The sequence below is a fragment of the Protopterus annectens genome, chromosome 7.part0 (genome assembly GCF_019279795.1).
Source record: "Protopterus annectens isolate FY-2018-M chromosome 7.part0, PAN1.0, whole genome shotgun sequence".
NCBI lineage: Eukaryota > Metazoa > Chordata > Ceratodontiformes > Protopteridae > Protopterus > Protopterus annectens.
The window spans coordinates 1,701,073,227-1,701,087,316 of record NC_056739.1 but is presented as its reverse complement, the minus strand read 5'-3'; the positions used below and the strand labels follow the sequence as shown (position 1 = coordinate 1,701,087,316).

The window sequence follows — 14,090 nt, the reverse complement described above, 5'->3', positions numbered from 1 at the left end:
ATTACTTTTATATAAGTGTAAATTTGCCTGTATTACAAATGATAATTAAAGGTGTTAAAAGTAATCATCCAAAGAAATGCTGTGATTACCACTTTTCCAGAGTAAGTAACATTACACAAGTTCTGTATGTCCCCCCTTAAATTGTTCTCATTTATAACATTACCAAAATATATATATTAAACTCCCTATTAAATCAACACCATATCTTCAACAAACTGGTTTAACACTGTGTTTTTCTAGTGAATCCTGCTAGAGCATAAAAATATGTCTGATGTTGTTGAGCTTCATTCCTTCATGACTTGATGGGTCTCTGTTCTGTCTTCGGAACCGACTTGGCCGATATAACAAGCTCGCACCAGACAAAAAACTCTTGAGCTAAGTCTTACCCATAGTGCCCCTTTCCTCATCTCCTCAGATCTTGTTTTCCACATAGTGTATACATGTCAAGCCAGCTCTCCAGCTAAGTAGTTATATTTTTCTATTTCTTCATAGTATTTTTTGCTTATCTTTCAGATATTTTCCTGTAGCAGTCGTTGATAGCTTCACTTGCCGTTTTATCTCCTAGAGTATTTTTTTCCCTTATTTCTTACCATTTTGGTATTCTTCATACCATTGGTGGTACAGGCCCCTCCCTTACCACTGTGGAAATTGTTAATACCATCGTTGGTATTACTCCCCCCTTCTTACCTGCTGGGTATTCTTTACATCTTTATTTAACTTTGTTATTAAAAAAAAAATTGCAGTCTGTCTTCCTTAACTGTGTGTTTGTGTATCTCTCTTTCATTTACAGCTATTTTGACAGGATTTTTTGTCACCTTGTTGCTGTAGTGACTTATTTGGATTGTGATAACGTCTGATAAGAAGGGGACAACAGGATTTAAGCAGTGCGATAAATGTGGCAGAAAGATGCCCAACTCTGATGGGCATCTTTCTTGCATCTATTGTCTGGGAGTTCCCCATCCCCAGATTCAACCTCCTTGTGAACTTTAAGGATTCAGCTCTCGTACATTAGTAGAGCATAAAAATAAATTAATCTTAAAAGGACTGTTAAAACCTCCTTTCTCAGAGGCATTATCTGAGGCGGAGGTTTCAATACCTCCTAAGAAAGACATAAAAAAGAGAAGTCATTCGGTTCCAATATCTCCTAGTTCTCAGGAAACAGAGCCTTCTAAAACACAGACAAAACTTCCTAAACTGTCAGCACCGACACTCTTGGCACCAGAGCCTAAAACTCCCTCCGTGGTGCTGGCGACGACCTCTTCTACGGAACCAACCGCCATAACGTCTACTATGGTGCCGACTATTTCCTTGGTACCAGACACCTTTTCGGCACCAACAGTAGTGTCTCCCTCTAAACTGGTCACTCCCTTCCCATCACAATATTCGGGTCCTTTGACCTTGGGTGCTGTAAGGTGAAGTTTTAGCCAGGACAAGATACTCCCTATCCATCGGCCCCTTTTTTGGACAACAACTCATTCCTTTTCTTGAAAGACCAGAATCCCCTTCGGGGTTATCCACCCGTTCAACCAGGAGTGTTTCGGAGCTCGATGTAGTGAGGCATCACTCCTAGCAGCCAGAGGCCTCCCAACCCCATCCAAGACCTCCCTCCCAGAGCAGAGGGATTGTCTCCACAGACTCCAACATGTTCCTTCCTCAACCTCCCCACAGGCTTTGGAGCCATTTGTACCGATGCTAACTCCTTTGGTTCCAGTGTTACACCTTTCCATGGTTCCAGAGCCTACCCTGTGGACCACGGCTCAGCTGGAGCCAATCCACCCTAGAGACTGTGACTGGTCTGTCATTACCGTGACCCCTAGTTCGGCACCGATTTTTTTTCTATGGCGCTTTCTACTGTTCCAGTTGTTTTGACAGCTCCCAGTCCTCTTGCAGCTCCAACCCTGGTGGCGGGCCCATCGGAGCAGGGTGAGACCCCAGTTCCGAGGTTGTCCTTTTGGTTCTGGGCTCCCATCCCTCTAAATGTGGGCCTGCCTTCCAGGTTATGAAGAGGGCTCTTGCTTCCGCAAGCCTGTAGTTGTTCCCTTTGGCATTAGAACCAGATATACATATCTTCTTTGGTATGTAGCTGACACATCCCACTACACTGGGACATCGACCAAAGGAGTAGCAAGACACCCTGTTGCAGGGCACCCACTTTTTGGAGTCCTCTTCAGATGTTCCCCTTGAAGAGCCACCCCACAAGAAAACGTGAAAGAGGAAGCACATTGATTTCTCTGAGGAATCCCTCACCAAAGATATAGATTATGTTGAGGGAGAACGGTCCCCATGGTCACCCCCTGAAGATGTCTCATTCGGAGACATACTGGAGATTCTGAAACAGAGGGGTGACTGGAAGTCCATCAACATTTCTGCTGAAGAATCTGTATTCTTGCAGGCTTCCTGTGCTCAACCCTCTACTTCCTGGTTGATCCCGCCTGTGGATGAGCTGGTCAAGCTCATCGTGCAGTGCGCTTGGAAGGCCCCTGACACCATTGAGCCAATTCCATGAAGACTGGATAGAATTCTCTTTCCTCCACAAGATCAGCCCCATTGGTCCAAAGGCTTGGCAGTAGATTCTATGGTGGTGGTGGCAGCCACTAGAAAAGAACTTGCTGAAGAGAGTTTAACTGTCCATCCTCTGAACAGGGAGTCCCGCATGATAGATAGACTATGGAAGCGGGCTTACACTTTGGCGACCTTCGCCTTACAGTCGTTGAACTATCTGGCACATTTTACCTGTCTTCAGAGGGACCTGATTATAGACTTTTCAGAAACCTTGGCAGGAGCATTGCCTAATGAGGTACGTGACAAAGCCTCTCAGCTTGCCACCCTAGGGTCCATTTCTAACTCCTCCATGTGATTGACCACACATACAACCTAGGGAGCAGCCAGATCAGCGGGTACAGACGTCATGAGACATCATGTCTGGATGCACTTGTGCGACTTTGCGGACCCTTTCAAGTCTTCCTTTGTCAACACTCCTGTTGATGATGCTTCTTTGTTTGGCCCAAAAGTTAAAGACACTTTAGCTAGGTGTGAGAAAGACGGAAAGACCTTGTCTGCCATGGGCATATGCTTTTCCGCCCCTCAGTGATCCTATACCAGGAATCAGAGATGCGGGAAGATGTGGTTAAAAAAAATTCCAAGGGCCTTTTCATGACACACGTGGTGAGCTCTCTCCCTGGGACAGAGGTGGGAACTCTTTAGGAAGATGCCCCTCCAGTGGCAGAGGGACCCGTGAAACCAAGGCTTCAGGGATTCCTTCTCTGGGCAGCCCTATCAGCGCTTCTGAAGAGCAGCCCAATTGCTTACCTCTGGAAGCAGTTAGAGGATGTTTTTCTGTGCACCACTTGGCCTGGCATTCTATAACATCAGTTTCCTGGGTGCAGACGATAATGACCATAGGTTACCATATCCACTTCGACTTTTATCCAAGGCCACTAAGGCGAATCCCCGACATTCCACCAAGTCAGAGGAATGCAGCAGCACAAGAAGTTCTAAAGCTGCTAGAAAAAAAGAGTCATCCAAACAGTCCCACTAGACCAGATAGATCCGGGTTTTACTCAAAATTCTTTTTAGTGCCAAAAAAGATAGGGGACTGGAGGCCAATGTTGGACCTCAGCATCCTGAACAAGTTTGTCAGTAAAGATTCCAGATGGTCACGGTTCAGTCTGGCCTTCCATTTCTGGAAAAGATGATTGAATGTGCTCCATAGATCTTCAGGATGCGTATTACCACATAAAAATTGACAAACGATCCAGAAAATATCTCCGCTTCTGGCATGGAGCCAATCACTACCAATTTCGAGTACTGCCTTTTGGTCTCACCACAGCCCCCAGGGTGTTCATCAAATGCATGGCAGTAGTAATTCCTCGTGTTTCCATATTTAGATGATTGGCTCCTTACTGCTCTAACTATGAATCTACTGCTCCAAGCCGTACTCTAAAACTGGCAGACATGCCAGGAATCTCAATAAACAAGGAAAAGTCAAAGCTAGTACCAGTTCAAAGCTCAACTCCAAGTGATACTCTCTCAAGACCTAGTTCCAACTCGATTGGTCTTACAACTTTTGGGTTCCATGGCGGCAATGATCACTCTGGTCCCACTAGTGAGATTCCATATGAGGCTGCTTCAATGGCTCCTAGCATTTCAGTGGTCTATAATGATGCATGTCTTACCAAATTCACATAAACCATTGCAAGTAAGATCTGAATTGGTGGCTGAAGCCAGAAGAGGAGTTATGGAGTTGCCCTTTTTCACCCCCTCAACCCAAAGCTACAGTGATCATGGATGCCTTCCTGATGGGGTAGGGGGCATTTTCAGGGAAGAACCGTCCAAGGCACTTGGTCCCCCTTAGAGGCCAGTCTGCAAATCATTATCCTAGAACTGAGGGCAGTGCTCCTAGCATTGCAAGCATTCCAAGTGACCCTTCCATCGGGGACAGTTGCTATCCAGTCAGACAAATATGTCTGTGGTCTGGTACATCAACAAGCAAGGAGGAAACCGATCCTGCTCATTATGTCGGGAAGCCCTGAGTGTGGCAATGGGCATTAGATTCCAACCACTTTCTCTTAGCAATGCACATTCCCAGGAATTCCAGTGTGATTGCAGACAAATTGAGCAGAAATATTCTGATGCCTCACGAGTGGTCTCTCAATCCCGTAATAGTGACACAAATATTTTGTTGTTGGGGCCAGTCTTGCTGCGATATGTTTGCCTCTCCCTCGAACCATAAATGCAGAAGCTACTTCGTCCTGATCTCCCCTCAGGGGGAGATGCTCTGATAAATGATTGGCTTCAGGAACTAGTTTAGTTTACACCTTTCCTCCCTTCCCCTTATTCCACAGTTCTTAAAGAAAGCGCAGAAGTTGAGTAGCAAATTAATTCTCATTGCACCCTATTGGCGCCGTCAAATCTGGTTGCCCTTCCTATGGCCTCAACTAGTTCACTGTCCATGGAATCTGGATCCAACCCCAGGACTCTTGTCTCATCCACAGGGGCTGGTCCGTCCCGACCTACCGAGTCTCAAGCTGACCACTTGGTTTCTCCACTTCCACTAATTACCACGCAGAATAATCTATCTTCCCCAATGCAAAGTATACTTCTGGCTTCCCATAAACCATCCACCAGGAAACTTTATCATAGTAAATGGGATAGATTTGTGATCTGGGCTAAAGAACAAAGATTAGACTCCGTCCCAGCCCCGATCCATGAGGTCTTAGAATACTTGTTAACTTTAGTCCAGTCAGGAGCTTCAGCCTCTACTATCACAGTTCACTTAGCAGCTATTTACAATTTTCGTAATGGCTTTAATGATTCTTCATTGATGTCCCACTGTCTCTGCAAAACCTTCTTAAAGGGAGTCATGCATTTAAGACCACCTCTTAAAGATCCTATTGAACCTTGGAATTTGACGCTGGTCTTGTCAACCCTTTGAGCCATCAGACACCTGTGATATAAAGTTTTTGTCTTGGAAAAACCTTATTTTGGTAGCCATCACCTCAGCCAGGAGAATATCAGAGTTACAAGCTTTGTGTGTAAATTGCCCATATGTAATTTTCCACAAAGAGAGTGTATCACTTCGGACTAACCCCTCCTTTCTGCCCAAGGTTATTTCAGATTCAAATCTCAACCAGTCCATTGATTTGCCAGTTTTCTTCCCAAATTTTTCTAACAAAGGTGAATACTGTTTACACTTGCTAGACATACATAGACAATTATTTTTTTAAATCATTCAGGAAATCGGTCCAACTATTCCTATCCTTCTCAGGTTCAAGATTGAGCAAGTCATTTTCCAAAGTCACTTTATCAAAATGGTTGAGAGATTGCATTACCTTTGTTTATCAAAAAAACAAAATAACTGTACCGACTAAAGTAAAGACTCACTCCACTAGATGAGTCTCTACTTCGGTGGCCTTTCATTCTAGAGCCTCTATGGATGGCATTTGCACAGCAGCTACCTGGGCTACACCTCATACCTTTATTACTCATTACAAATTGGATGTGGTGTCCAGGGGAAGAGCATCCTTTGGCTCAATGGTGCTCAGGAATATCCTTCCATAGGGCCTCCCAGGATATAAAGTAGCTGGGGACTCTGTCCCATAAGTCATGAATGAATGAAGATTAACATCATCAAATAAAGAAGTTAAGTTCTTACCATAACATTCCATCTGTGTTGTTGATCTTCATTCATTCATGACATCCCACCCTCCATCCCCCTACAAAAGACTTCTGTAGTTTGGATTTGGTCCTGGTTACCTGATAGGGCAGTTGCTCAGATAAAGCCTCTGCTTTTCTATCCTTACGGGCAAATTTGATCTGAGGAGATGAGGAGAGGGGCACTATGGGTAAGACTTAGCTCGAGAGTTTTTTTGTCTGGGACATGCTTGTTATATTGGCCGAGTCGGTTCCGAGGACGGAACCGAGACCCATCAGACATGAATGAACGACAATCAACAGCAAAGATGGACTGTTATGGTAAGAACATAACTTCTTTATAAAGAGACATTCCATCATAAAATCTGAATTTCCTCAGCTTTGTGGCATGTCTGGGGTCTAGGACTGTATTAATTCATTGAAGCCTAATTACAGCGAGCAACTATTCATCAAACCGAATCAACAGTCGTTCATCGAACGTTCACATCAGCAAATGTTTTTCCCAGGGAAGGATATGACTTTGCCAACATATGGAAATTTGTCCTTTTCCCCACTGTAGTGCGATCTTAGAGTTGGTATGTATAAGTAGAGGGGTAAGGGTGCAGCCCCCCACATTGGAAGGTGTTGGGGCATAGTCCCCCACTTTGGTATGTTTGATGTACTTTGGTGTGTCAGTCAGTTGTTCTGTTGGCCAAGTTATTTCCTTCCCTGGGAAAAACATTTGCTGATGTGAATGTTGGATGTATAGCCGTTTGGTGATTTCGGTACAATGAACAGCCATTCTCTGTAATCAGACTTCAATGACCTGATGTAGACCCCTGGGGTCTATGATAGCTCTTTCCCAATCTGCATATATAATTGTAGTGCTTAACATTTCCAAATAATTCCAAACTTATTTTTTCTCTTCACCACCTTCTTTTAACATTTTGTATAGTTCACTTATGGCTCCCTCTTTACTTGGATGTTCTTGCACTGATGAGAGCCAAAGCATTGTGCATGTCTTTTTTCTGTGTATTATCTTCTGTCCTCCAAATAATCCATTTTGGCCATCCTTCCCTTTGGAGTGTGCACATTTTCAAAGCCTTCAGCTTATCTGTTAATTTATTGTACAGTTCTCTGTTTGTACCATAGTCTTCACCTTTATGCATGTTGTGACATCCCCACTCTAAGCCGGTAATCAAGGAGCCTGAATCCTCACCACTGAGACTGAAGAGGGGCATTCACTTGGAGTGCAAATGGATGCTCTCAGTATTTCCAGATGCAGACCTCTCTGCTTCAAGCACAATTTCCCTTAAGAGCACACAGGGAAAACACTCAGTCCAGGGTCTGGGTTTCTCCATCTGTTTCTCCCCAGGACCACAGTAAGGCTCCACACTGGCACAGCTATAGAGTTAAGTCCTCAGCTGAGTGTTCAAGCCATGTCCTCCACCACTCTCTCTGTGAACTTTGTGTTCCTGCTTCAAGTAGCTGACACACACACACACACACACACACACACACACACACACACACACACACACACACACACACACACACACACACCTAGGAAATGCTGGCTCAGACTACCCACTCTACCAACTTTGCCCAAACTATAAGGTAGATTCACTGCCACCAGTCAGTTACTATAAGACTCTTAAAAGGGTATCCAATTTTACTGAGTGAAATTAATATTAATACAAATGGTAATGTTGACCAAACAGCCAGGCTTTCAGGAGTGGCCACAATTATCATCAAATAAATATATGGAAATACTCTCAAAGCTTAAATATTTTCTCAAAGGACTAGCCACAATGAAAACTGTAAATATATTTAATAATAAATAAAAAAGAGCATAAAAATACTAAATATCTATTTACAGAAAACACCAGAGTTTCACCCACAGGAAATCTTAAAATAACACGCACAAATAGATACAAACAGATAAAGAAAAACAGTACTTAACTAACCTCACTATATTTTCCTGACTGATCTAAAGAGTTGCTGTTCCCTGGTCACTTACTAGCGCAAGACAAGATGAAATAAGTGAGGGATCCTTCTATGTCAGGTCTCCAAAACAAAGTGCTCCGTCTGACTGAGAGATTTCTCAATATAATATCTAAATATTATTTCTGGCATAGCTTATAGAATAACATCACAACTCGTCATCTGATTCTGTTTCTCACACTATCACGAACACTAGATGCTGTCAGGATTTATCACATAGGTGTTAATACACACACACACACACACACACACACACACACACACACACACACACACACACACACTTGCTAAGATCTGCTGCAGCTCCTGGAAGTCATAAAACAATTTCAAACCTTCACCCTTTCCGAGTAACAATTAGTTCACCCCAATGACAATGCAGGAAACTTCCTAGTACAGACGTGTTGTCTCTGGCTGCATTCAAAACTGTGAGATAACATCTTTATGGCTTAGGTCCAGTATTCCTGAACGTCAGGTGGATTGGGATTAACCTCTTCTCTTCCAGTATCCTGTGTTACAATATCTATATATATTTAAACAGTTACAGTAATGCATGTACGTTTCTTTTCTTTTCAGCAGGGCACACTGCTGATACATTTTCAACACATGCATCTGTACAAATCAGTTTAATATACAAATAACATGTAATTCTTTACTAAATTCCAGCTAGCTGTGCTGACATATTTTACACATCCACTGCCCTACTTCTCCTGGCATAGCTGGCATATTACCCCCTATCATCACACACATGTATTGTTTCCATATGTGTTCTGTCCCATCTTGGGACCAGGTTGGCAAATATGGGGGCAGAAGTTTGGCTTGAAAATTTCCCCTTCAAAGAATATAAAATTATTCTTTAACACTACCTCCATAAATTCACATAATAATCTGATGGTGCTGTGTGTCAAAAACTCACAATTCTGTAACACTTCATGCCATTGCAAACCGTGAATGTCAGGGATTACTATAAACAAATCCACAACATCAATAGTAACAAACAATATAATTTCTTTAAAAGTGATATTATTAAATCTATCCAGAATATCCCAAGAATCCTTTAAAGTATGGGTTTTTAGTTTGCAGAATTGTATTAGCTTCCTATCAATATACACAGCAAGTGGGTATGTTTCTGAGCCATTAGCAACTGCAATCAACCGAAGGAGGGGATCCATAACATCTTTGAGGACTTTAGGGATGCCAGATATAGCTGGAATCCATGCTTGTTGAATATAAATTAAATTCAAGTGTATTTTTATCTATTACCTTCTGTAGAAATAGATCTTCTAGTATATAGTCAGTGTCATGGTATGCTATATGCACATCATTTTTAGAAACAGAAATATAAATAGCACAAGTATGTAAGGCAGTCATCATTTTATCAGTATAGTCCACTGTATCCATAATCACTATGTCACCCTCCTCATCTGTTTTCATAATACAAATGGCTTTATTATTAGCTAGTTCCGTAAGTAACATGTAAGTATATTTTTTTGGTTATTTCTGTGTTGTGTTTGATTATTACAGCCTGTTGTATTTGACTGAAGGCTTTTCTCCACTTGGCCATTTTTGGTTCTGGTTTCTGCTTTCCACTACAGGACTTTATTCTTTATGTTTTTAGGGAGGTATTCCAGTTTCCTCTCAACTCTCAAAAACATTTCCACATATACTGCAGTTGTTTTCTCCTTGTAGCGCAGGTCAATGCTGAAAAGGGCCTGAAGACCAATTTTTTTTTTTTACTTGGTTGAGAAATACAGATTAAAAAAAAAGCATAGTTTTACATTTCTCTTGGGCTTAAAGGAGTGGACAGTGCATTTCTGTGTATGCTTTGCATGTTGTCCATTATTTTGTGCAGTACCCTTGAGGCTGATGTGTGCTGGCTTCTGAAATGTCCTAATAGCTAGTATTCAGGGTTCCACGTATTAACCAGCAGCATGGGTTATATCCCTAAGTCACATGCACTTTTCCCTCAAGGCCCCCGCCCCCCTGTCTGTGGGCCACTCACAGGCCCAGTGCCTGTGTTGCAGATGTTTTTAAAGTACCCTTCCTTGGGACATCCATAGGCCCCCATGGACATTCAACTGCTGTTGTTCAGGGTGCCTTTGCTTATGGCTCAGCCACAGGCTCCATGTACATTCTGCAAATGTTTTTCAGGGTGGCTTTACCTGTAGGTTGATCCACAGGCTCCATGCACATTCTAGAGATGTTTTTCAGGGTGCCCATGCACATGGGTCAGCCAGAGATTCCATGCACATTCTGCAGATGTTTTCAGGGTGTCTTTGCGCATGGGTCAGCTACAGGCTCCGTGCACATTCTACAGATATTTTTTAGGGTGCCTTCACACGAGTGATCCACAGACACTGTACATATTCTGCAGATGTTGTTCAGGGTGCCTTTGCCCATGGGTGATCCACAGACTCTGTGCACATCCTGCAGATGTTGTTCAGGGTGCATTTGCCCAAAGCTAATCCACATGCTCCATGCCCATTCAGCAGATGTTGTTCAGGGTGCCTTTGCTCACGGATGATCTTGTATGCACATTCTAAAGATACTGTTCCGGTACTTTTGTCCTTGAACTATCCATAGACCACATGCATTCTACAGATGATATCCAGGGTGCCTTTGTCCACGGCCCAGCCACAATGGACCATTCGTGGTTCAAGGCATATGTTATAGTTGCTGCTCAAGATACCTTTTCCATCCTGTAGTGTTACAGCATTTCTGGTTACTGAGGCTGCTGTACAACACTCTAGCTGTGAAACACTGTATGTACTTTGGGAACCTTTCTTGAGTTTGCACTCACTTTGGGGAGCCCAAGATATTTTTTACTACTGACAATGTTATCACTGAAGAGCTATGCAAAATCTAGCTTTCTGTAGCATTTGGTATACATTTGCATTGTATGAGACCTTGGTATACTTAGTATTTCCTTAATTAGTGGAAGTCTTCGGTTTCTCACTCAGATCACTTTTAAAATTGCAAGATGCACAATGGTTCATCATTGTGATTTTGGGCTTAACATATGCTCAGTGCTGCTATTTCATACTGCATTTCCAGATTTCTTGAATATGAAATTCATTTACAAACTAACACATGGTATAAGGGCCAAATACTGAAAATACAGTGGATGTAAATCTAGATCCAAAAGCTTTCTGACCTAATTACTTTATGGGCCTGGGATTTTCCCACACATTTTACATTTCCTTCCTCAGAAGCAGGCAGGAGGTAGCTGTAAATTCAGGCCAGCTTATACTTTACACACAAGCTTTGTGACCCACTTAGAGTCTTTTTCTTCACCTTTGCTCTTAGATTGCATGCTGCAGTTCTCCCAGGCTCTACCACCCACCAAGAGAGGTTAACCAACTGAAGCTTCTTGTTTCCTTTTTCTCCTGATGGACTGTCTGACACCGTGATCACTACCTGGCACTGGTTGATTTGTCACTAGTGTTTCAGGCAGCCACCATTCCTCTACAACAACGAACTTGTGGTATTTGTTACATTGTTAGAAAAAAAAACTTTGACTAAAAGGTTTTCTCATCATTTGAGTATGACTGTTTTTTATTTTTTTACAAAACTGAAGTTTTCTTTTTCTGAAAGAGAAAGAAGTTAGATTTTTTATTTTTTTACCATATCTACATATATTAAAAAAGTTAGACTACCTTAGCCAAGCACTCATCCTATGCATACAGCTGTTATACTTCAGAGATGGTAGTACTGTATGAAAATAGCACACGGATAGTTATACTGTACTTAGCATTTGAAGCTTAGAATTCTGATGAAGCTTTATTTGTGAGATTATATGATGTCATTAGATGCAGTTGAGGGAAGTAGCCATATTTTGAAGAGCTGTAGCACGGTTGACTGTTGGTGAGTTTATTTTAAACATTTAGTTCAGATATGTACTTTAATTTACTTTTGCTGCTTTTTGTCTCCCATACAGGTCCCCCTATTAGTCCCAGGTTTGAATTATCCACTTGAGACCTATGTAGAGTGTTTGAGTGATAAGGGAATCTCTGATGTCATCAAGGTATGCCTATCAAGAATTTCAGTGTCGGGACAGTATTAAATTTCATGTTGAGTGATGCTGAACCTGTATTTTTTTGCAGTCCTCTGCCTATGTTTGTAGTAATCTCATATATTATACTGTTCTAGAGTTAGTGTACATATGTATTAGGAAAAAACAAACAAAAAAAAAGTTATCCCTTTTAAAGAGGTTGGGAGGTGTGCCACTTTATGTTGCTCTTTTTACTAACCAAGATAAACTAAACTATTACATTTGCATGTGCACTGCAGCACAATGGCACATTTCTAACAAGTAAATATGAAAATTTAACATAAGGCAGATTATACTATCCTAGGAATTAAAATGTCAGCATTGTCACATTCCGTATTGTATCGTTGAACTGTAAATCTTAAATGTAAAAGTTTATGCCATGGAGCTTTTGTCCCTGGGCCTCCACTGAAAATGGACTCACTTAGGCCCAGTGGACTTTCTCGGTAAACAAAAAGCAAATAAATAAATAAAATGTAAATAAATATATATGAAACTTTAGCTTTCATGCAGTAAAGTTCACTTCACCAGACTTACAAGGGTAAAAACAAATGCTGAACTGACATACAAAAAGCTAATAAAACAAATGTCTGAATAATTCCTTACCATCTACCTCACTTTATAATTTGTGCATTAAAGAAATTGTTTCATGTCTCCTCAGATTACAGTAGGCTGCTAATTATATCTCCCTGGTAATACTTCATGATCTATGGCATAGTGATGTACCACAGCTGGTACTCAAGGCAAAACTCTTCTACTTATAGCACTGGTATTTTTTTCCAAGGAGCTGTCATTTTCATATAATGGCTGATTTAATTTTTTTCATTGGATACATACATAAAAGTAAATGAATTATATTTCACAGAAGCTCTTACTTTCTGTCCTTTATTTGTTGAACTACATCTTAGTTTTTTTACATTTCTTCGATGAGTACATGGTTTACAGTCAGTATTTAATTTTATGTGTTTTGTAATTTATGGCAATGTGATATTACTGGCCCAATTTCGAGTTTGTTTGGCCAATATGTATCTGTATGTATATCCCAGATTACAGAGAGCAATAGTCAATCAGCAGTATATTACACATCAGAGTCAGTAAGTCAGTTTCAACTGGGTTTGTCAAGAAAGCATAAATTGCACCAAATAAAATATGTCATACTTCTGTTCAGCAAAAGAATATGCACCATCGGCACAAAAGAGTGATTGCCATGTAAGCATGCATTAAAATACAGCAGATAAGAGTCATAGCTTAAGAATTTCCTTGCACTCATAGTACACAAAGGGACACAGTGACATTTAAGGATTGTTCCAGTTAATCATAATGCAAGTATTTGAAATAGGAGCAGGTAACTTAGTACATTAAGTACCTGTGGAAAACTTTTGTGAAGACACACTGTTACATCTCATACAAGCTGTGCCTGTGTAATATATCACCAAATTAAAGGAGCCCAAGACCAGAGATAAGTTACATGCTGTTAACTACTGCTTGGCTACAGAAAGGTACACTTAGGTGCATGTACATGTCACATTCAAGCATGTGAATTACTCATAGGATCATAAGAAGTTACTAGGCGAATGGTCCTAAGGCCTAGCCAAGTTCTACCCTTATTTGCACGATCCACACTTTATGCCTTTTCCACCTAATAAATACGCTGTAAGACCATGCACAACTTATGGCCCCAAGGAGAAAAAGGATATATATGAAGAAGTAGAGTGCTGTGTAAAGTTATAAGACTAGTCATGGAACACACATCTATATGGCTTTATATGTATTGCTTGAAGGAAAAAATAAAAACTTGTGTGCATTTAAGTATTATTTAGAGTATTATACCTTAATTAAGAATGAATGTTGCATATATATGTTCAATGTCTCTATACATACATATATGTGTATGTGCACAGATATACTC

General features: G+C 41.2%; 1 protein-coding gene across 2 annotated transcripts in view; it reads left to right on the top strand.

The window, feature by feature from the left end:
• BBS1 (Bardet-Biedl syndrome 1) overlaps window positions 1–14,090 on the top strand; it is a 1,329,035-nt gene that overhangs the window by 1,232,400 nt on the left and 82,545 nt on the right. For both annotated transcript variants that reach the window (XM_044078217.1, XM_044078216.1), the window contains one exon: window positions 12,071–12,157. In XM_044078217.1, coding sequence (XP_043934152.1) covers window positions 12,071–12,157 — 87 coding nt within the window. The remainder of the gene's footprint in view (window positions 1–12,070; window positions 12,158–14,090) is intronic.